Source organism: Staurois parvus, unplaced genomic scaffold (genome assembly GCF_062004578.1).
Source record: "Staurois parvus isolate SC_StPar_1 unplaced genomic scaffold, SC_StPar_1.0 ptg000151l, whole genome shotgun sequence".
Classification (NCBI taxonomy): Eukaryota; Metazoa; Chordata; class Amphibia; order Anura; family Ranidae; genus Staurois; species Staurois parvus.
In genome coordinates, this window is record NW_028317947.1 from 13076509 (window position 1) to 13101796 (window position 25288).

Below are 25288 nucleotides of genomic sequence, written 5' to 3' on the forward strand. Positions count from 1 at the left end.
CTGTATAGCATTGAGGAAACTCTGCTAACATAAATCACTGCATGCTGGCTGATGACCGCAGTCATTTCTTCAGCAAATAGTTATTATGAGAACAGACAGAATTTATTAGTCCCTAAGGCTGGCCATATACATAAATTTTGATAAATCTTCCACTATGACGATTGTATTTTAACAGCCAGGACTACCAGCCACTTAAATACCCAAATACCAAATGCAGCTGCTGACAATTTTTTGCCCTGCAAGGGACTTGAGTGGAAGGGGCCAACAGGGCCACCCACTGAATGAATTCTGTATGGTTCATCAGGACCGGTTGCATGTCACTCCATGTATGGCCAGCTTAAATAGTTTTCCCTACTGCTGCTTTCTGTACAATATGTTTGTAGTATATTCCCTATCATTATGCCATGAGTTACACCTGTAACACACTTGCTCAATATCTTATCTTCTATTTCCTCATACCATTCAAAGATAACATTTAGTGATCGGGAATTCTCCCACTGGGGTTAAGCAGCATATAGTGAATCACCCCCCACTGGGCCAGTTGTGGCAGATAATGTAAGTCTTGTATGTGTGCTCAGGAGTTACATTAGTCCAATGGCTGAAGAAGATCACAGTGGGACCCAGAAAAACCAGTAGAGGAGATGACAGCGATGGAGGAGGCTGGAGCCAGTAATGGTTCCTGCAGTACCAGTGTGACCAAAGCAGGAAATATTGAAGCGATATCAAAATCTATTGTCATAGCAATAAAGCAGATATACTGTATTTTTCACTGTAGCTGGTGACCAGTGAAATTCTCACAGTTACTGAGTCTGCTATATGAAGAAAGCTCATGTGCCTCCAGGCAGGGCAGCACAGTGAAGATCACTGGAACATGGGCAGAAGTAATTATCAGACCAGGTAGGATGTACCAATAGGGTGGGGCCATGCCAAACGTACAGTTGTCTTTTAAACATATTATCTCATAGCTATGTTTACCATTAGTTATTGTATTATAAATGAGAAGAAGGTTTTATCTTACTGTCCCGACATAAAAAGCCAAGTGTATTGGTTAAAGATCTCCCTCGATATCCTTTTACCCCACTGATAAGTAATTTTCGTCTAACATAGTTGGCCTGTTTATAAAAAGTTTCTAGCCTAGTGCTTTTTACAACTGCTTTTACATCAACAGACATTTTACACAAAACAGCCCAGAAACACCCTGCAATAGGGAAATAGTATTGTTCAGATTAATGTATCCTTTGTTAAAGCTATGATTCAATATGTGAATTCTGCCCAGAAAGGTCACAATGTAACAATGAGGCTTGCTGGATTTCCTATATCATTCCAGTTTGTATGTGTTTTTTTTCTAGTCATTAATTAACCTCACATTCTAAACACAGAACAAGTATTGTGCCCATGACTTATTAGGAGAAACCTTAAAGAGCAAAAGAGCATGGGAACGGGACATTAACCATCAAAAGGCAATTAGGATGAAAGCTGCTTACACATTGGGTTAGCCATTGTTTTAGGATCTCCCTATAATTGTACACCTCACTTGTGTTTCAGGAGACCAATAGAATGTTCAAATCAAGCAGAAAAGGTTATATGATCATTTTGTGTTGTACAGTTGTCGTTATGGTGCTGTTTAGCTACTTCGTTCATCTACACTTCAGACAGGTAGGTTCTTCGTTGTAGACCTTCACTTAAATTGTGTCTGCGGGTAAAGCTAAGTATGTAACAGTAGAAATGTTTATGATTTCCCATCAGCCTTCAAATGTACACTTTTTCAATGTAACAAATGATCTGCCACCTGCCTTTGAACACATTGGGTACATGGCAACAGAACCCAAAGCCATCAACCAACAAATAGCTGAAATAATGACTATGATACACTGTACAATTCCCCAAAATGTTACCATGTATTTTAATGAAACCACCAGCGCACTGAATAGCAAAGCAATAATCATGAACTATAAACCCAATTATTGTGTTGGAGACACTTTGATTGTCCTGGTTGAGATGTTCAATTATCTGGGAAAAAGGAAGACTTATGGAGGAGACTTCCTACTGGCCCGGATATTTTCACCAAAGCTTGGAGCTGGAGCTTCTGGGAGAATCAAGGACTTCAATAATGGAACTTACAATATTTATTTTAAATTATTTTGGGAAGGACAAGTACAAATATCCATTCTCCTAATGCATCCCAGTGAAGGGGCAGCTCTATTGTGGAAAGCGAGGAATATGGGATCCAGTTTTATCAGCTACACAGGAACATTCCTTAATGAAAACAAAGAGGTACATACAGAATGTGGATTTTACTTGAATTCCCAACAAGAAAAATGTGAATATATGGACAGAAAATATGGAGAGGTTTTTTACTGTATCAAGTTACCAGCAGTACCTTGTGAGGCTTTCATATCATTAAGGAGTGTGAACACACCTTATACATACCTCACCAACGTGAACAAGACTCTGTTTACCACGTAAGTACTTCCAAAGATTACTTTTTTGTTTTAGGCATAGTTTGTATTTACGTTTATGAAGATGGTGCTGAACATTAAAAGGTATAGCCATGTTTTGGAAAGAGGATCAATCATAAAAAGTAGAATTCAGACTATTTAAAGTAAACCTTTGGGCTAAGTTGGACTATTCAAACTATACTAAAAAGTACAAAGGAGTTACAGAAAGAAAATAATAATTTATACTGTATATACAGCCTCAATCGAAATTTAACTTTTTCTGTTTGGTCTTTAAAGCCACTCATAACATTGAAAGACCAATAAGGAGACTTGGGAGACAGAAAGGAAATTAGCCAGGCTTGATTTTTATAGAAACCGTTCAGATTTTCCTTTGGTCTCTGGATCACCTGCCCTGTTATTTGTTTTTTCTTAATGAAGGTACACTATATTACCAAAAGTATTTTGACGCCTGCCTCTACATGCACATGAACTTTAAGGGCTTCCCAGTCTTAGTCCATAGGGTTCAATATTGAGTTGGCCCACCCTTTGCAGCTATAACAGCTTCAACTCTTCTGGGAAGGCCGTCCACAAGGTTTAGGAGGGTGTCTATGGAAATGTTTGAGCATTCTTCCAGAAGCACATTTGTGAGGTCAGGCACTGATGTCGGACGAGAAGACCTGGCTCACAGTCTCTATGGGGTTGAGGTCGGGACTTTGTGCAGGCCAATCACGTTCCTCCACTCCAAACTGGCTCATCCATGTCTTTATGGACCTTGCTTTGTGCACTGGTGTGCAGTCATGTTGAAACAGGAAGGGGCCATCCCCGAACTGTTCCCACAAAGTTGGGAGCATGAAATTGTCCAAAATGTCTTGGGATGCTGACGCCTTAAGAGATTCCTTTACTGGAACTAAGGAGCCAAGCCCAACAACCCCACACCATAATCCCCCCTCCAAAAAACTTTACACTTGGCACAAAGCAGTCCTGGCACCTGCCAAACCCAGACACATCCATTGGATTGCCAGACAGAAAAGTGTGATTCATCCCTCCAGAGAACGTCTTCACTGCTCTAGAGTCCCATGACGGCTTGCTTTACACCACTGCATCCAACGCTTTGCTTTGCATTTGGTGATGTTGGCTTGGATGCAGCTGCTTGGCCATGGAAACCCATTCCATGAAGCTCTCTATGCACTGTTGTTGTGCTAATCTGAAGGCCACACAAAGTTTGGGGGTCTTTAGCTATTGACTGCAGACAGTTGGCAACTTCTGCGCACTGTGTGCTTCGACATGCGCTGACCCTGCTCTGTCATTATACGTGGCCTACCACTTCGTGGCTGAGTTGCTGTTGTTCCCAGCTGCTTCCACTTTGTTATAATACTACTAGCAGTTGACCGTGGAATATTTAGTAGCAAGGAAATGTAACGGGTGGACTTATTGCACAGGAGCTTGATTTTATACACCTGTGGCCATGGAGGGGATTGGAACACCTGAATCCAATGATTTGGAGGGCTGGCCCAATACTTTTGGCAATATAGTGTAACTTGCTTATACATTTGTATTAAATTCTCCATTTGACATGCCCATGCAGGTGACAGGTTTAATTTATAGACCACATTCTACATTGGAATGTATTCACGGGTAAGTGTTCTGTGACTAGCATAGTATTTGGCTGGTGGTCTCTACAAAGACATCAGAACTTTTCCCCTTCAATGGGTTTAGATACTGTATATAATCCTACCTTGAAAAGAATAGTTAGAGAAATGGTTGTAGTTTTAAGCTGGCCATACATGGGTAGAGTTTCAAAAGTTTGTTTGTTTTTCTGATCATTTGGGTCACATTTTTGTTTGAAAATCAATCTATGCATCTATGGCCAGCTCTAGATTCTGAAGCTGTTGATAGTTTTACACAAAGCTAAGAAGGGGAAATCAGTTGCTTTCAAAAGAGAATATTTGTAAAAAACATTTCATTACATCCTTAAAGAGTTAAAAAAAAACAAAAAGAAAGTAAAAAGAAAGCCAGTGAGGGGAAATTCCCTCTTAGGGTGGCCACAGAATGACACAGGTGAGGTGGATGGAGAAATCCTCCTCTCTGTGTTTTTGTTTTTTGACAGTCAGGAGCAGCGCGGACTGACAACTCATGGGGCCCCCGGCAATAGGGGATCATGGGGCCCCTGTGTCCTTGCCCAAACTCAAAAAAGCCTATGAAAAAGGTACCAGGGGCATCTCATGGGGCCCCCTACTGACCCCGGGCCCTCGGGCAGTGCCTGAGTTTCCAAATGGTCAGTCCGCCCCTGGTCAGGAGTCTCTGGACGATTCCGCTGTCAGAATACACTGATCAGCGCTGCAGCCGCTGATCAAATGGAAAATTTCCAACAGACTCTGCCAACTGGCTGAATTTCGATTCATCTATGGACAGCTTTAGACATTGGTTACTTGAGCAAGTTTCCCCATTGGAAGTTATCCTTCTCCTATTGTTTCGTTGACCACTCTACATTTTTGCATGTGTGATAGAGTTGCACCAACATAAGTGAGCTTCATGGATAACCAATGGAGTGTGTCTTCCTTCAAAAGAGTTGATCTGTGATGAAGGTATAGTGTATATGGACCTTCTTCTGGTCCTAGGCTGCTACCTCTCTGATCAACACAAAAAGGATGCTCAACAGATAATAAACTCTGGGTCTTGGTTTATGGCTTTTTGTAATTATTTTTTGTTTAAGAGCTCCAAATACAGCCAAAGGAGTTTCAGGGTAAAAGTCTGTGCTTTTTTCAGGGCTATCTGCAAAAGAACAAGGAAAAGTATGACATACCATAAATATCTCGCCTAAACATGTAGTGGTATATGTCCAAAAAATTCATATAACAATATAGTACGTAATACCCATAAAATGTTCATGTAGTTAAATATGGCAGTGGATTCCATTAGACTGACAATCAAGGTGAATTTATTTATTACAGGTACTTATATAGCGCTGTCAATTTATGCCGCGCTTTACATATATATTGTACATTCACATCAGTCCCTAACCCTCAAGGGGTGTACAATCTAAAGTCCCTAACTCACATTCATTTACATGGGCCAATTTAGACAGGATCAAATTAACCTACCAGCATGTCTTTGGAGTGTAGGAGCAAACCAACACATGCACAGGGAGAAAATGCAAACTCCAGGCAGGAGGTACCATGGCTGGGATTCAAACCAACAACCCTAGTACTGCCAGGCAGAAGAGCTAACCATTTAGCCATGGTGTAGCCCAGAATCAATGCTTGTTAAAAATACCTTTTATTCAGTAGAGTCCATATTTATGTCCTGCATATGGTTATATTTTTAGACTTAAAGCAGTCTTAAACCCAAAACCAAAAATGTCAAATATTGCAGCTTAGCAATCAGAAGTGGTGGCTGCATTGTTTTGTTCTTTTTAGTATTTTTTCCTTATGTTTTCACCTGACCAGTAATATACTTCCTGTATTAAGCTGGCTATACATGGATTGCAATTCAGCTGGTTCAGCAGGATCCAAACAATGTTTGATCCATGTATGGCAGTTCCCATTTGGAAGGAATTGATCCAGTGATCAACTCCTCTCAAATGGGACTGATAGTATATTTTTGCTCGAACAGCACCTGCCAATTGGCTGCAGTGCTGATCAGTGTATTTTGGCAGCAGAGTCCCACTGTCAGAATACAGTAGCACAGTGGAGGAGGGAATTCCTCCATCCACCTCGAATGTGTGGATGGGGGATCTGGTTTGGTTTTTTTTTTTCATCAGTTAGCTGGCTAATCAAAAAAAATTGATCCGTCTATGGCAGCGTTAGAGTGCCTCTACTTTAGATGAAAAAGCACAGGGGCACCTTAGAACGGCAGCCGTGTTAATCTGGGGTTAGGGTAGTTTTAAATGTAATAGAAGATTTAAATACACTAACAAATTGAAGCTGAACTTCACCTAACACGTTATAAGTAGTTACAGCAACAGTTTTATCCTTTTGAGATAAATGTTTTACATAAATAAATAAAAGCTGACCATTGTAAGCACCCCTGTCATTGGTAAATGGTTTGTCCCAACCCTCTACTGCATCTGCAGGAGAGCTTGTTCATTTGAAAAACAACACACATACTGACTAGATCACCAGGTGAAAATCAAGTAAAGAGAGCCTTAAAAAGAAAACGAATGTAGCAACCACATCTAAAAATTGGTAGGCTGCAATATAATGTTTGTGTTTGGTGCAATACCATTTTAACTATCATAGTATTCAAAAATAGGTTACTGAAGCGTGTTAACAAAATTAGAACAAATATCAAAGGAACTAATACAATTTTAAGTGATCAAGTAATCTGACCTGCAGAGTTTGTCCACAAAAAAATCACCTTGAACTCACCTGTAGTTCAGAAGGCAGCCTCTGTGAAATGTGTGACACAGCAGTGCCTACTACACAGGGACCAGGGAATAGTGAATGTGTCACAGAATTCAAAGACATAAATGTGTGGGCATCTTCACAAAATTCACAAGCTTCAAGATTGTTCAGATTAATAAGAGTAGGCTAGAAAGACATAATTGAAATACAATGTGCAAATGAATATATAATTCTATATTTTGACCATAGATATGCTTTAAGCAGGATTATTTTGTAACATTGGTGCAGATACATAAAGGCAAAGAGACCAAGTAACTGGTACAGACAGGGAATGAGATTAGCAATAAAGTGAGGGAAGAGAAGAGTAGGTGAAAGGAGTGAAATGGCAGAGGGTGACCGCTGGAGAAAGGGGAAGGAAGAAATAGTGAGAATTTATGTTGAAGAACAGTTGTAGTGGAAAGTGGATACTAACCTGACCTTGACAGCACTTGGAACTGTCGGCTGAGTTAGGGCTGATGGTGGGACTTAAAATTGAAATGCATAGATGGGGTATGGAATTTAGGATGGACGGATGTTGGGGTGAAGTTCAGATTAATAAAAGGGTGTGTGGAGCAAGGGGTTGGAGTTTTGCAAGGGAAGAGGTAATGGCCCTGTGCTCACCACTGTCACTTATTGTAAGCACAGAAGCCCACTTCCTCTGTCACTTATTGTAAGAACAGAAACTGGCTTCTTCTGTCACTTATTGTAAGCACAGAAGCCGTAATCCTCTGTCACGTATTGTAAACACAGAAGCCGACTTCCTCTGTCACTTATTGTAAGCACAGAAGCCGGAATCCTCTCTCACTTATTGTAAGCACAGAAGCCGGCTTCCTCTGTCACTTATTGTAAACAGAGAAGCCGGAATCCTCTGTCACTTATTGTAAGCACAGAAGCCGGAATCCTCTGTCACTTATTGTAAGCACAGAAGCTGGAATCCTCTGTCACTTATTGTAAACACAGAAACCGGAATCCTCTGTCACTTAATGTAAGCACAGAAGCCGGCTTCCTCTGTCACTTATTGTAAGCAAAGAAGCCGGAATCCTCTGTCACTTATTGTAAGCACAGAAGCCGGAATCCTCTGTCACTTATTGTAAGCACAGAAGCTGGAATCCTCTGTCACTTATTGTAAACACAGAAACCGGAATCCTCTGTCACTTAATGTAAGCACAGAAGCCGGATTCCTCTGTCACTTATTGTAAGCAAAGAAGCCGGAATCCTCTGTCACTTATTGTAAGCACAGAAGCCGGCTTCCTCTGTCACTTATTGTAAGCACAGAAGCCGGAATCCTCTGTCACTTTTTGTAAGCACAGAAGCCGGAATCCTCTGTCATTTATTGTAAGCACAGAATCCAGAATCCTCTGTCACTTATTGTAAGCACAGAAGCCGGAATCCTCTGTCACTTATTGTAAGCACAGATGTCGGAATCCTCTGTCACTTATTGTAAGTATAGAAGCCGGAATCCTCTGTCACTTATTGTAAGTATAGAATCCGGAATCCTCTGTCAATTATTGTAAGAATAGAAGCCAGCTTCCATTGTGTTTACAAGTGACAGCGCACCTCTCCTGGGCTCACACAGAGCACTCCCTGCCCTGCTGCATGACTGCAGAGCCCAGCACTGTGGCAATGGCTCATTCTGCACTGAGGACTGGGTGAGTAGATGGAAAAGTAATGGAAGTGCTCTTTACTGGGAGTGAGGGGGTATTAGAGAGAGAGCTCCGTACTAAGGGAGGGAGCTTTGTAGTGTAGGGGTGAGGTAAAAGCCATGTACTGGGGGGATAGGGAAAGAGCTTTGTTCTGGGGGGGGGGGAGAGCTTTATAATGGGGTAGGAGGGACTGAAGGAAGAGATCTGTACTGGGGGGGATGTGGAAGATCATTGTAGCAGGGTTGAGTAAAGAGCTCTACATTGGGTATGAGAGAAGCGCTCTGTCCTCAGGGAATATGGGAGAAGAGCCTTGTATTTGGGTTTGTGGGCAGAGCTCTTTACTGATGTGTTACCCACCAATTGGGGGAAGGGTTGGCGGAAGAGCTCTGTACTTGGGGGATGAGGGGAAAACCTTTGTAGTGGGCTTGAAAGAAGAGCTCTATACTGAGGGGGGTTTAAGGGCTTTGTAGTGGGGTTTGAGGGAAGAGCTCTGCACTGAGGAGTTGTAAATAAAGCTCTGTACTAGAAGGAGCTCTGTACTGAGGGGGAGCTTTGTAGTCGGGGGTAAAAGATCTGTACTGTCATAATCTATGCATTATTTTTTGTGTAATGAGCCTGCAAAGCAGTGGATCATGGGTACAATGCCCAGGCTCCTTCAGACTCTTGCTCCAGTTCCTTCTCCATATCGAGGCATGGACTTTCACATAGAGGGCTGAAATTGGTGGCAATGGACTGTGAGTGTGGTATTAACCACAGTTGTGTTGCACTGAGAACTACAAATCTGTCTGCCACATTGGCAGGTGGGATTTGTAGTTCTTTCACAGGTCCTATTGTCTGAGATCTTATCATCATCACTGTGCTGTGCTTTGTGAATGGCAGAGTAGAGTGAAAGGGTGGAGGCAAAATGTGGGGAATGGTGTCCCTCATAGACCCCATCTGATCCAACAGACAGCCAGAAGTGCATTTCCTTTTATACCAACAGCTTTCATCTGCACCTAGAGAGCTCCTGAAGTAATAAAAATGAGAGAATTAATTAAATAGAGCTGTTTCCAGAGTTGGCTGTAGTATTTTGATATATCTACACCCGCATTTAAACTTGATCTAACAATTGTTTTCATGTGAGGTTGTTAGTGAAGATAACTTCTAGTTATGCATTGTTTCATCAATCTGCCACGTTTACCTTAAAGGATGGGTTCACTTTAGAAATTTTTCTTTTCTTTTCTTCCAAACCCCCACCACCCACCCAAGTTCCAACTTACCTTTTTAAGAGAGCAGCAACATATTTCTTATCTTGCCCTGGCTGGTCCTCGAGAACTGGATAATGCAGCATTTGTCCCTTTTACCCTTGCTAATGCCAACACTATGTTATTACCCTTTTATATTATTTCTGCTGAAGATGTACCATTTGGTAACCTAGATCCGAGCTGGATCTGGGATGGGACATTTAGAAATGAGTGGTGTAATGTACTTTATGTATACAAGGATGTGGAACTGTTTCTAGGCATCCTGGTGGGCACGTCCTGGCTAATCAATATTTACTGTGGACATGTTTTCCAGCACATAGACAAGGGATGTAGGGTGGGGATTTCCTGTGACTACTAGCCAGACTGATAAAATATCCTGTGACTACTAGCCAGACTGATAAAATATCCTGTGACTACTAGCCAGACTGATAAAATATGGCTAGGTGCCTAGTTGTTAAATAGATTAGTGTTTAAAGGTCGCATTGTCATGTTTTTACTGGTTGTATATCTTATCTTATCCATGCTAATATTAATTCTGTTGAAGATGTACCATTTGGTAACCTAGATCCGAGCTGGATCTGGGATGGGACATTTAGAAATGAGCGGTGTATTGTACTTTATGTATACAAGGATGTGGAACTGTTTCTAGGCATCCTGGTGGGCATGCCCTGGCTAATAAATATTTACTGTGGATGTTTTCCAGCACATAGACAAGGGATGTAGGGTGGGGATTTCTTGAGACTACTAGCCAGACTGCTAAAATATGGCTAGGTGCCTAGTTGTTAAATAGATTAGTGTTTAAAGGTAGCATTGTCATGTTTTTACTGGTTGTATATCTTATCTTATCCATGCTAATATCCCCAAGAGGGAAATGTCCTCGGGGGGGGGGGGGGGGGGGGGGTATAAAGTATGTGACTGGGTTTTAACCAAATAGGAGGGAAATCTCCAACAGCCCTGAGAGCTATTTGGGTAGAGATCACCTATGGTTACCATAATGGTCAGAGATAACAAGATCAGACAAATCACTTAACATAGGAAGCAATGACAGTGAGCTAAAAAAGTAATCTACAAGAGACAAGGAATCATGAGGTGCGGAGTAGAAGGTGTCTGCCTTCTATGTGGGATGTGAGAGGCGACAGATATACAGAAAGTCCAGGGAGGTGAATACCTGAGAGAGTAGGGTAGGTGTAGACTTACCTGTGGACACAGATCTAGGACTAGGGGAGTGGTCCTCCAAGGGTTCCATAACTGAATTGATGTTCCCCCCTCCTACTAGATGAAGATTTTTCAGAGCACTAATGACACAAGTGGAAAGATCTTAAAAGAAGGGGATGCCTGGGGTGTTGGGGGCATAGATGTTAGTAATAGCAAGATCATGATTAGCAATAGATATAATAACTGTCAGCTTCCATCCCTCTGAATCTACAACAATAGATCTCAGTTGGTAGGAAATATTTTTATGGAATAGAATGATCTCTCCAGCTTTGTGGTTCACAGCAGAGCCACAAACTTCTCCCACCCATAGTTTATGTAGATGGTTGAAATTGCCCTCAGAGAGATGTGTTTCCTGCAGTAAGGCTACATCAGGCGCTTCAAGTGTCACAACACCTTCATGCGTTTGTTGGGTGATCGCAGAACTGTTACATTTTATGAGAATATATGCAGGATTAGGTACCCAAAGGAACTAACAACATAGAGCCATCTACATTATAGGACACTAGGCACAATTGGCTGCTTAGGATGAATGGTAGACTCATCTCACCCATGAGATAGACAGAGTATAAGAAGATACAGTTGGAATGAAACTAATAAGGGGAGTTAAAAAAATGAAAAAACCACTGACTCCCTTTGTCCCACATGAGAGAATCACCATAGAAAAAAATCCTAGCAAATTCCAAGCTTCTCACCTATGACAGAGAATAAGGGTGCAATGCCCCCCCCCCCCCAAAAAAAAATGAGTAATGTAGACAGTAGAACAACCGTTTATAACCTGCCCAAAGATCAGGAGCTAGGAGGCGCACAGGGAGGACATTTTAAATGAACAAGCATGTCCCTATTCCGCCTGAATCACACACCTACTGAGCGACATATATCAAACTGGATGTCGCTCCACTTCCTTAAACTGAACCTCTCCAAAACCGAGTTTCTTGTCTTCCCTCCAGCCCGCACACCACCCCCCATTGACTTCTCCATCACATCCAACAACGCCACCATCAAACCCGCCCCGCAGGCCAGAGTACTTGGTGTCATTCTGGATTCCAACCTATCCTTCCAGCCCCAAGTCCAATCTTTAACAAACTCGTGCAGACTCCACCTCCGCAACATCGCCAAAAATCCGCACGTTCCTAACCCCAGAAACCACTAAACAGCTCATCCACTCCCTCATCATATCACGACCCGACTACTGCAACTCCCTCCTCACTGGCCTGCCTCGCCGCTGGCTATCCCCGCTTCAGTCGATCCTGAATACGGCTGCCAGACTGATTCACCTTTCCAACCGCTCCATTTACGCCACCCCCCCTCTGTCAATCCCTCCACTGGCTTCCGATTGCCCAACGGATCAAATTCAAAATCCTAACACCGACGTACAAAGCCGTCCACCATACTGCCCCGAACTACATCAATGACCTAATATCAAAGTACCACCCAGCACGCACACTCCGCTCCTCACAAGACCTCCTTCTCTCTAGTTTCCTGATCTCCTCCCATGCCCGCCTCCAGGACTTCTCCAGGGTGTCACCCATCCTCTGGAACTCCCTGCCCCAACCCATCAGATTATCACCTACTCTCCTCTCCTTTAGGCGCACCCTGAAAACCCATCTCTTCAGGGAAGCCTACCCCACCCCCTGCTAACCTGCCGACCTCCTCCACTCTTCCTACCACTCCATCCCCCACAGCTATCTCCTACTGTGCCACCACCCCCTCCCTCCTAGATTGTAAGCTCGAAAGAGCAGGGCCCTCGATCTCCTCATGTTTTGCATTGTATTGGTATTGTTCTGTCACATGTTCTGTAATGTACAGCGCTGAGCGAACTATTGGCGCTTTATAAATACTGTATAATAATAATAATAATGTCCCATGTTATCAGTTGGAGCTGCAGAGGACGGAAGTAGTGGGAGACTTCCTCCACTATTTAGGGAGGGAGAGGGGTGAGGAAGAGCAGGGGCACAACACTATTAGGTGTGCCTTGCCATTAACAGAACAGCGAGCAGCAGACAGACACTAAGTGAGACAACTTACCTCTGTTGGTCCTGACCTGGCCTCCCTCTGCCCTAGGCCCCTATAGTGGCTGTGCGGATGGATATTTTAATAGTTCCACCACTGGTTAGGAGACTAGGGAACTGGAGAAAGTACAGAGAAGGGCAACCAAACTGATAAGAGGCATGGAGGAGGTCAGCTATGAGGAAAGATTAGAGGAACTGAATTTATTCTCTTTTGAGAAGAGGAGATTAAGGGGGGATATGATCAACATGTATAATACATAAGGGGGGATATGATCTCCATGTATAATACATAAGGGGGGATATGATCACCATGTATAATACATAAGGGGGGATATGATCAACATGTATAATACATAAGGAGGGATATGATCTCCATGTATAATACATAAGGGGGATATGATCTCCATGTATAATACATAAGGGGGGGATATGATCTCCATGTATAATACATAAGGGGGGATATGATCTCCATGTATAATACATAAGGGGGGATATGATCAACATGTATAATACATAAGGGGGGATATGATCTCCATGTATAATACATAAGGGGGATATGATCTCCATGTATAATACATAAGGGGGGATATGATCACCATGTATAATACATAAGGGGGGGTATGATCAACATGTATAATACATAAGGGGGGATATGATCTCCATGTATAATACATAAGTGGGGATATGATCACCATGTATAATACATAAGGGGGGATATGATCTCCATTTATAATACATAAGGGGATATATCTCCATGTATAATACATAAGGGGGGATATGATCTCCATGTATAATACATAAGGGGGGATATGATCTCCATGTATAATACATAAGGGGGGATATGATCACCATGTATAATACATAAGAGGGGATATGATCTCCATGTATAATACATAAGGGGGATATGATCTCCATGTATAATACATAAGAGGGGATATGATCTCCATGTATAATACACAAGGGGGATATGATCTCCATGTATAATACATAAGGGGGGATATGATCTCCATGAATAATACATAAGGGGGATATGATCTCCATGTATAATACATAAGGGGGGATATGATCACCATGTATAATACATAAGGGGGGATATGATCACCATGTATAATACATAAGGGGGATATGATCAACATGTATAATACATAAAGGGGGATATGATCAACATGTATAATACATAAAGGGGGATATGATCAACATGTATAATACATAAAGGGGGATATGATCAGCATGTATAATACATAAGGGGGATATGATCTCCATGTATAATACATAAGGGGGGGATATGATCTCCATGTATAATACATAAGGGGGGATATGATCTCCATGTATAATACATAAGGGGGGGATATGATCTCCATGTATAATACATAAGGGGGGATATGATCACCATGTATAATACATAAGGGGGGGATATGATCTCCATGTATAATACATAAAGGGGGATATGATCAGCATGTATAATACATAAGGGGGGATATGATCTCCATGTATAATACATAAGGGGGGGATATGATCTCCATGTATAATACATAAGGGGGGATATGATCACCATGTATAATACATAAAGGGGGATATGATCAGCATGTATAATACATAAGGGGGGATATGATATCCATGTATAATACATAAGGGGGGATATGATCACCATGTATAATACATAAGGGGGATATGATCACCATGTATAATACATAAGGGGGGATATGATCTCCATGTATAATACATAAGGGGGGATATGATCTCCATGTATAATACATAAGGGGGGATATGATATCCATGTATAATACATAAGGGGGGATATGATCACCATGTATAATACATAAGGGGGGATATGATCACCATGTATAATACATAAGGAGGATATGATCACCATGTATAATACATAAGGGGGGATATGATTACCATGTATAATACATAAGGGGGGATATGATCTTCATGTATAATACATAAGGGGGATGTGATCTCCATGTATAATACATAAGGGGGGATATGATCTCCATGTATAATACATAAGGGGGGGTATGATCTCCATGTATAATACATAAGGGGGGATATGATCTCCATGTATAATACATAAGGAGGATATGATCACCATGTATAATACATAAGGGGGGATATGATTACCATGTATAATACATAAGGGGGATATGATCTTCATGTATAATACATAAGGGGGGATATGATCACCATGTATAATACATAAGGGGGGATATGATCACCATGTATAATACATAAGGAGGATATGATCACCATGTATAATACATAAGGGGGGATATGATTACCATGTATAATACATAAGGGGGATATGATCTTCACGTATAATACATAAGGGGGGATGTGATCTCCATGTATAATACATAAGGGGGGATATGATCTCCATGTATAATACATAAGGGGGGATATGATCACCATGTATAATACATAAGGGGGGATATGATTACCATGTATAATACATAAGGGGGGATATGATCTTCATGTATAATACATAAGGGCGGATGTGATCTCCATGTATAATACATAAGGGGGGGATATGATCTCCATGTATAATACATAAGGGGGGGATATGATCACCATGTATAATACATAAAGGGGGATATGATCAGCATGTATAATACATAAGGGGGATATGATCACCATGTATAATACATAAGGGGGGATATGATTACCATGTATAATACATAAGGGGGGATATGATCTTCATGTATAATACATAAGGGGGGATGTGATCTCCATGTATAATACATAAGGGGGGGATATGATCTCCATGTATAATACATAAGGGGGGATATGATCACCATGTATAATACATAAAGGGGGATATGATCAGCATGTATAATACATAAGGGGGGATATGATATCCATGTATAATACATAAGGGGGGATATGATCACCATGTATAATACATAAGGGGGATATGATCACCATGTATAATACATAAGGGGGGATATGATCTCCATGTATAATACATAAGGGGGGATATGATCTCCATGTATAATACATAAGGGGGGATATGATATCCATGTATAATACATAAGGGGGGATATGATCACCATGTATAATACATAAGGGGGGATATGATCACCATGTATAATACATAAGGAGGATATGATCACCATGTATAATACATAAGGGGGGATATGATTACCATGTATAATACATAAGGGGGGATATGATCTTCATGTATAATACATAAGGGGGATGTGATCTCCATGTATAATACATAAGGGGGGATATGATCTCCATGTATAATACATAAGGGGGGGTATGATCTCCATGTATAATACATAAGGGGGGATATGATCTCCATGTATAATACATAAGGAGGATATGATCACCATGTATAATACATAAGGGGGGATATGATTACCATGTATAATACATAAGGGGGATATGATCTTCATGTATAATACATAAGGGGGGATATGATCACCATGTATAATACATAAGGGGGGATATGATCACCATGTATAATACATAAGGAGGATATGATCACCATGTATAATACATAAGGGGGGATATGATTACCATGTATAATACATAAGGGGGGATATGATCTTCACGTATAATACATAAGGGGGGATGTGATCTCCATGTATAATACATAAGGGGGGATATGATCTCCATGTATAATACATAAGGGGGGATATGATCTCCATGTATAATACATAAGGAGGATATGATCACCATGTATAATACATAAGGGGGGATATGATTACCATGTATAATACATAAGGGGGGATATGATCTTCATGTATAATACATAAGGGGGGATGTGATCTCCATGTATAATACATAAGGGGGGATATGATCTCCATGTATAATACATAAGGGGGATATGATCTCCATGTATAATACATAAGGGGGGATGTGATCTCCATGTATAATACATAAGGGGGGATATGATCTCCATGTATAATACATACGGGGGGATATGATCTCCATGTATAATACATAAGGGGGATATGATCTCCATGTATAATACATAAGGGGGGATATGATCACCATGTATAATACATAAGGGGGGATATGATCACCTTGTATAATACATAAGGGGGATATGATCAACATGTATAATACATAAAGGGGGATATGATCTCCATGTATAATACATAAAGGGGGATATGATCAGCATGTATAATACATAAGGGGGGATATGATCACCATGTATAATACATAAGGGGGGATATGATCACCATGTATAATACATAAGGGGGATATGATCACCATGTATAATACATAAGGGGGGATATGATTACCATGTATAATACATAAGGGGGGATATGATCTTCATGTATAATACATAAGGGGGGATGTGATCTCCATGTATAATACATAAGGGGGGATATGATCTCCATGTATAATACATACGGGGGGATATGATCTCCATGTATAATACATAAGGGGGGGATATGATCTCCATGTATAATACATAAGGGGGGATATGATCTCCATGTATAATACACAAGGGGGGGATATGATCTCCATGTATAATACATAAGGGGGGATATGATCACCATGTATAATACATAAGGGGGGGATATGATCTCCATGTATAATACATAAAGGGGGATATGATCAGCATGTATAATACATAAGGGGGGATATGATCACCATGTATAATACATAAGGGGGGATATGATCACCATGTATAATACATAAGGGGGATAGGATCACCATGTATAATACATAAGGGGGGATATGATCTCCATGTATAATACATAAGGGGGGATATGATCTCCATGTATAATACATAAGGGGGGATATGATCTCCATGTATAATACATAAGGGGGGATATGATCTCCATGTATAATACATAAGGGGGGATATGATCTCCATGTATAATACATAAGGGGGATATGATTACCATGTATAATACATAAGGGGGATATGATCTCCATGTATAATACATAAGGGGGGATATGATCTCCATGTATAATACATAAGGGGGATATGATTACCATGTATATTACATAAGGGTGGATATGATCTCCATGTATAATACATAAGGGGGGATATGATCTCCATGTATAATACATAAGGGGGGATATGATCTCCATGTATAATACATAAGGGGGGATATGATCTCCATGTATAATACATAAGGGGGGGATATGATCTCCATGTATAAATACATCAGTGGTTCATATAGTGAACTCAGTGTAGAGTTATTCACCCTGAGATCATCACAGAGGACAAGGAGGCACTCTAAGTCTGGAGGAAAAGATATTTAATCTCCAAACACGGAAAGGTTTCTTCACAGTAAGAGCTGTGAAAATGTGGAATAGACTCCCTGAAGAGTTGGTGCTGGCCAGCTCAGTGGATTGCTTTAAAAAGTCCTGGATTCTTTCCTAGAAACACAGAATATAACTGGATACTAACATTTATAGTTAAGGTTGATCCAGGGAATATCCAATTGCCTCTTGGGGGATCAGGAAGGAATTTTTTCCCCTGCAGGAGCAAATTGGATCATGCTTTGCTGGGTTATTTTGCCTTCCTCTGGATCAACTGTGGTTGTAGGATTATAACTTTTTTTTTTATTTTAATGGTTGAACTGGATGGACATATGTCTTTTTTCAGCCAGACTAACTATTTAACTAGGGAGTAGAGATGAGAAAATATCATTCTAAACTGAACTTGTCCTTTAATGTCTACATCCAAGAACAAAAATGTAATATATTGCAATTTAACAGTCTTCAGGTCTGCTGGCAGCTTTATTTTTCTTTTTTTCAGGCTAAAAACATTTTCTACAAGTACAGATTATACTTGTTGATTCTGCTAGAAATCACATGTACTGAATAGTAATCTCAATACCTGTTCTCTTCTGTAAACTACAAGACCTCTACCCTTTGGTATGGAGATAAGGAGGTGTTTGTAATCCATATCAGGAGAGCAGCCTAGTGTGACAACAATGGTTCCCCATAGATACAGCACGGTGAATGAGCATTATCACACTAAGACAGAAAGTGTGCTACTGACAGGTTTACCAGGTGAAAATAAAGAAGAAAAGACTCTGAAAAGGCAAATTAATGCAGCCACCAGGGGCGGACTGACAACTCATGGGGCCCCCGGGCAATAGGGGATCATGGGGCCCCTGTGTCCTTGCCCAAACTCAAAAAAGTCTATGAAAAAGGTACCAGGGGCATCTCATGGAGCCCCCTACTGACCCCGGGCCCTCGGGCAGTGCCCGAGTTTCCAAATGGTCAGTCCGCCCCTGGCAGCCACAACATATAAGGACTGGCAAATTGCAATATATTACATGTTTGCTCTTGGGTTTAGACCAACTTTTTTGGGGTAAACATACAATGAAGGATATCAGCAGGGCTTTTTTTCTCAAAGAATAGTTGCCGGAACTCCTCCTTTTGAGTCACCCCTTGTATCCAAGCACTGTCCCTAGGTTCTACCCCGTACCCACCTTCCAGTACTACTTCTTTTAGAGAATATAGAAACAAGCATCATATTCTATTGTATAGAGTTTGTAAATGATAATAGATCCCCTGCAGCCAGCAACAATACACCCCCCCTTTCAACAATAGACCCCCCAGCAACAAAATACACCCCTCCCCGCAATAATAGATCCTCCAGCAGCCAACAATAGACCCATCCCAGCAACAATAGTTCCTCCACCACACCTCATTACCCGTCACCATTACAAACATTCAGTGTTGGAGGTGTGTTCCCCCATGTTCCCGCTGAAAAAAAGCACTGGATGTAAATGTACTTCTTATTTTTTATAATTAAAGGTCCAACATTGGCAAAGAAATTCCCAAACAAGTTGGAAGTATTAACGTTTTAAAATGCCCAAGTAAGTCTGCATTTTTATATTATTTTTATTGTTGGTAAATTGAAAGGATGTGGTCAGTTTTACGGATATGTGCGCAGACATTTTGGTTTTTTTTTTGCTAAAATCAATTAGCTAAGTAAATGTTCACTTTGCAAGGTGTATGTTACTAAATAAGGAGAGCCTGTGTTTACTTTGACTCACCCAATTAGGTGATTAGAGGAGTAATAAAAACATGATTTTTGTTAGCACAGGCAATTGGTTGCTGTACCACCTGTAGTTATGCCATATCGGGAACACCCAATACAACCTACCACACATAAGCAGCTAACTAACCACACCAGGCACTGACATATCCTAAAGTTTGCTTAGGATAGAGTGGGAAAAGGCTACAGCCTTTTTTTTTTTTTTTTTTTTTTTAAGGGGTTAATTCTTCTCAGTGACCACAAGTGTAAGGAGCATTCTTCCCACTGACCATCACACTGATGTGAGTTGTAGATACAATAATTTTTAGCAGGAGCTTCCTGAGACTGGAAAGGTATTTCAAGGGTTCCTTTGTGTTGAAAATGTTGAGGAGGTCTGGTCCAGGGGCGGACTGACCATTTGGAAACTCAGGCACTGCCCGAGGGCCCGGGGTCAGTAGGGGGCCCCATGAGATGCCCCTGGTACCTTTTTCATAGGCTTTTTTTGAGTTTGGGCAAGGACACAGGGGCCCCATGATCCCCTATTGAGGGCCCGGGGTCAGTAGGAGGCCCCATGAGATGCCCCTGGTACCTTTTTCATAGTTTTTTTTCAGCTTGGGCAAGGGCACAGGGGCCCCATGATCCCCTATTGCCCGGGGGCCCCATGAGTTGTCAGTCCGCCCCTGGTCTGGTCCAATGTTTCTCTGTATCTTTCAGCTCCAGCTGTTCAGCACTACACAAGCTATTTGGTGCATTCACAGAAGTGAACATGTACAGCAGTGACTTATCTGCTGGCTGTAAGTGGTAGCTAATATAAAATTATACATATAATTCCACTTCATGTCCCTTGCATACAAATAAATAAACACATGTAGTACTACCCCTTTAGGAGTTGCTGATTTTTGGGTCCCCCTATAGTTCTGCACAGCCAAGCAACACACATTTTTCCTTCACATTTGCACACTGGAGACAGTAACCAGTCCTTGAGCTTAGTTTTGATGTTTTTTTAAGGGGTATTGAACTTGGATGGGGTTGAGGGGTGCATGGGATGCCCAAGGAATTGTGAGCTGCGAGGACCAACTCCTTAGCAACTACGGTATGTACAAGTCTATGAACAAATGAACGTCTCTCCTCTGACAGCATTCCAGCCCTCTCGTGTACCTCCTCAGACCCCAGATGAATCCTCTTCTTACCTGGCTGTACTGAGGGTATTTACTGGGCAAGGGGACCCAGGAGCTGCCAACTTAAACAGTCCCAGCTGAGGAGTCAGTTGGGTTTTCCACATAACTGCCCTCTATCCTTATCTGTACAGTGGGTATAAGATTACTCACACTGCCCTTCCTGATAACTTAATGGGTCAGTGGCTACCATCAGGTCTTTCACTGGGCTAGCTCCTTCCCTTCTGCTCAGGTTGTTCCTTCCTGGAAGATGGTGGTACAGTGGAGACTCGCTTGTCCAGCACCCCCCTGTAGGTAGTCTTCTTCCCTGGGCTCCCTCCCAGGCTCCACACTCCAGATTCTCACTTGACACACTGACTGACATTCTCAGGCTCTCTGATTCTTAAGGGTTGCCTTGGTCACCATGCCCAACCTCCTGCTATGGGATTGGTCAAGGTCCCTCAAGCATAGAGATCAGAGCTTCCTCCCCTCCTCCATCCCTCCTCCAGAAGCTCTCATGTGTCTGGAGAGATGGGAGGGCTCCAGAAACTCTGACCTTCAGAACCTCCCTAGCCTGTCCTGAGGTAACCTCTGCCTCGCTCACAGGCTGACTCACCCCAGGCTGCTACTCCGCCTCTGACTGACAAAAAAAAAACTTCCTAGCTAACCTTGATGGTGTTACACAGTTTGTTGCAAGTTTTTATTGCTGTCTGAGTTCCTACCAGAGAGATTTCCCTTCTCTATTTGTCCTCATGGCAATTTTCCTAGAACATGAAGTGAGTGAGAACCAACAAATTTACAGTTGGCACCAGAACAAGAGTAGATGGGAGACTATAAATGTCATAGATTAAATCCTCTCAGTTTTGGGGAGATATCCACTCACTTCTTATTATGTCCTAAGAGCAAGAAATAAAGTGAACTCTGACCAATGGGGACACAGAGAGCAGTAAGAATCTGTCAGAGGTTCAAACCTTTCTTTACTCTATTTGAAACACAAAAAATATTGTTCCACCTTGCTATTTCTTAATAGATTCTCTGTAGAAGTCATAGTGACACTAATTTGTACTGAAAAAAACCAAAAGAGCTTTTTGAACTTAACAATAAACTTATTATATTAAAACAATTCTTTTTCAGAAACTTCAATGAAAGTGACTTCAAAATGCCAAATTGGGAGCTCTCTTCCCTTCCCTAGCGGTTACTTCCTGCAGAACCAATGGTTCCCCACACATTGTAATCTTTCTTCCTTTGAGCCCTTGATAAACATAAATAAATGTTTGGCTGGCAAAATGATATATTTGATGGGCGATTCAACAATTCGTCAATGGATAGAATTCTTCCCAAAAGTCATGAAGAGTAAGTATCCACATTGAAATTTTAAAGCATAATCCCTGGGAACGCATGATTTAAATAGTGGGCTTCTAATGGTCTCCAGGTGACACATTGTTAAGAAGTCTACTTTTTCACCTAAAAGTGGTAAAAACCAAAACACAAAAAGGTACAATATTTTAATTCTTTATTCCTTTAGTGTGCTGGCTGTGTTACTTTTCTATTTTTTTTTTTACTTGGGGGTCCGACCAGTAACACACTTCCTGTCTTAGGGTGTTTCCACCCTGGATGGGGGAGACACTTTGGGCAACAAATGAATCAAAATAAACTCATGTGCTGCTATAAAATCTAAAAAATAAACTAGAATTAGGGAAGTACTACTATAAGTGAACTCAGACGCTAAAAAACAAAAGATAATTTATAATAAAACAGTGGTGCGGTGCTCCTAACTGTATGTCCTATTAAAAAAGTAGTGTATTATTAATTCAAAATAAAACCTAACGATATATCAAAAAGCATACATAAATAAACAAATAAATCCAGAAATGATTATACTGTATATGGTGCAATCACACAATATAAAGCATATATAAAAAAGTTTTTTATAAACACACACATATATATATATATATATATATATATATATATATATATATATATATATATATTACAAAAAGTGTACCCTAGGCTGCTCTCCAGTGTGTGTCACACATAAATACGTGTTAAGTGATCTTTTCCACATATACATCACTATAAATCATGTTCTCTTAAAACATCCAGTGCATAAAGGGTCCAAAATATTCAACCTGAAAAATGATCATGTGATCCAGAATATCACCAACCCACCAACAGTGCAGTGCCAACTTACCTCAACCTCTTGCTGACCAGCCGTAATACATATACTGCAGCTGGGTGGCACCTGTAGGCAAAATCACAACATGTACGTCATTTTACTTGCTATGGTTCACCAAATCGTGTAGGAAACAAATTCATTTGATTCCCCCATCCACACAGTCAGTGTTGATGGGGGAATCCCTCCCTTGAAGCTATTGTGTGCTCCAGGCCAGGGGACATGGGGAGCCATCCCTGCCAGGAGAACACAATGATTATTGCTAGTGGCTATAGCCGTTGGCAATAATTGGATGCTAGAAATCTGACATGACAATCAACGGTAGATCTTCTTAAGGTCAGTGTCAAGACCATTCTTGCAAGACAAGGCATCCAGTAAAGGTGGTGTTATGTCTCTAAACAACAAAAGGAAAGCAAAAGGACCAGACTTTTAAGATACACAATGACATGTAATATTTAAAACCTGCTTTATATTTACAACTGGAAGTAAAACATACATGTAATGCATTAAAAGATAGCGGATTCACATGTCTCTTTGATAACTAATGATCTTATTCAGAGAGTTTAGTCACACTCCCAGTCCTAGTTTCTACAATCACATATGTTATGTTAATACACAATATACACACACTTTATACTCAGACCACCCCGTCTGGCACCAACAACCATGCCACATTCAAAGTCACTTAAATCCCCTTTCTTCCCCATTCTGATGCTCGATTTGACCTTCAGCAAGTTGTCTTCACCACGTTTACATACCTAAATGCATTGAGTTGCTGCCATGTAATTGGCTGGTTAGCAATTTGTTTTACCAAGCAATTGAACAGGTATACCTATTAAAGTGGCCGCTAAGTGTATATACGTTGTACTGTTTATTGTACTTAATCATTATAGCGACAACATAATTAGGACATCAAACTAGGAGTGGAAATAACTCTCAGCTGGTCGCTTCTCCTGGAAAAGAATTCTGCTTCCTCAGGAGTATGAATGAGGTATATATTATTTCACCTGGAACCATGCTGACAAGTGATTCTGGGGCAAATACCATGATAGTGCCAAGGAGATACAATGGGATAAAAGACTGCACTAATACAAAACTTAACTGCACGAAAATACGGGCCAGTTCATAGGATTTTTGGACCTAAGTATCAAGGAGGTACTGGATAGATGTAGTCTCAGTAAGCCTTATACATATTACTGAGCCACCATTGGACCTAAGTATCCAGAACGTACTGGAGAGACGTGGCCTTAGTAAGCCTTATACATATTGCTGAGCTATCACCATTGTCTATAAACAGTAAAAAGCAAACGTAAGCAAGGAAAACCCTTAGCTCTAATCCTTCAAAATATTGAAAATGGCTGTTCCTGATCTTATTACAACCAAGTAAAAAGGGTTCTAGTTCACAGGGGCCAAGTAATATTTTCCTTGGTGTAAAAAGGGAAGGGGCGGTCTGGTATGGTGATCACCCCTAAAAGGCAATGTTATTTGTCTGGCTAATCTCATGAGGGCCACATCAACTAAGGGGACTGACTCCAGATGCTAAACATCCTTGTTTCTGAAGGGATGAAGCTTCCCAATCCTGCTTTGGAGCAACATTTTCCTCATGGTCCTACTCCATTTCTCTAAAATGACATCCTTAATGTCCAACAACAATGAAAAGCTACAGCATTTCTTTTTAAGGTGCCTTAAATATTTCTGGTTTGTTTACTGGAGATTCCACAGGAAACTATAATTTTAAGACATCTGCAACAACCCTCACCAAAGGGAGAAGTTGAAGCCCCCATATATTGTGTCCTCTTGCACCTCTTAATCCTTGAAAGTTTCTGGAGAGGGGTAGTTAACCAGACAAGGCTCTATTCCAGAAAGACTGGTTCTTGAATGTAAATTAGCTGCCACTGTGGCTGAGTCCTGTGCAGGGCATCTCGTTTTTCACCCTTTTTAAAGTGTCCTTTTTTACCTGCTTGATGAGAGTAAATACCTGCTGGTAATCGTCCTCTTTATCTCCTGCCACCTGAGTTAAACCAGATTTGCACAGTTTTCCCCAAAAAGGCCCAACCTCCACA

General features: G+C 41.1%; 1 protein-coding gene across 1 annotated transcript in view; it reads left to right on the plus strand.

Moving 5' to 3' along the window:
- The first annotated feature begins 1557 nt into the window (after positions 1 to 1557).
- The window catches only part of LOC149464493 (NXPE family member 2-like), a 28368-nt gene continuing 4637 nt past the window's right edge, over positions 1558 to 25288 (plus strand). The window contains exons 1-4 of the mRNA XM_089674729.1: positions 1558 to 1656; positions 1747 to 2462; positions 19673 to 19734; positions 22184 to 22402. Coding sequence (XP_089530855.1) covers positions 1558 to 1656; positions 1747 to 2462; positions 19673 to 19734; positions 22184 to 22402 — 1096 coding nt within the window. The remainder of the gene's footprint in view (positions 1657 to 1746; positions 2463 to 19672; positions 19735 to 22183; positions 22403 to 25288) is intronic.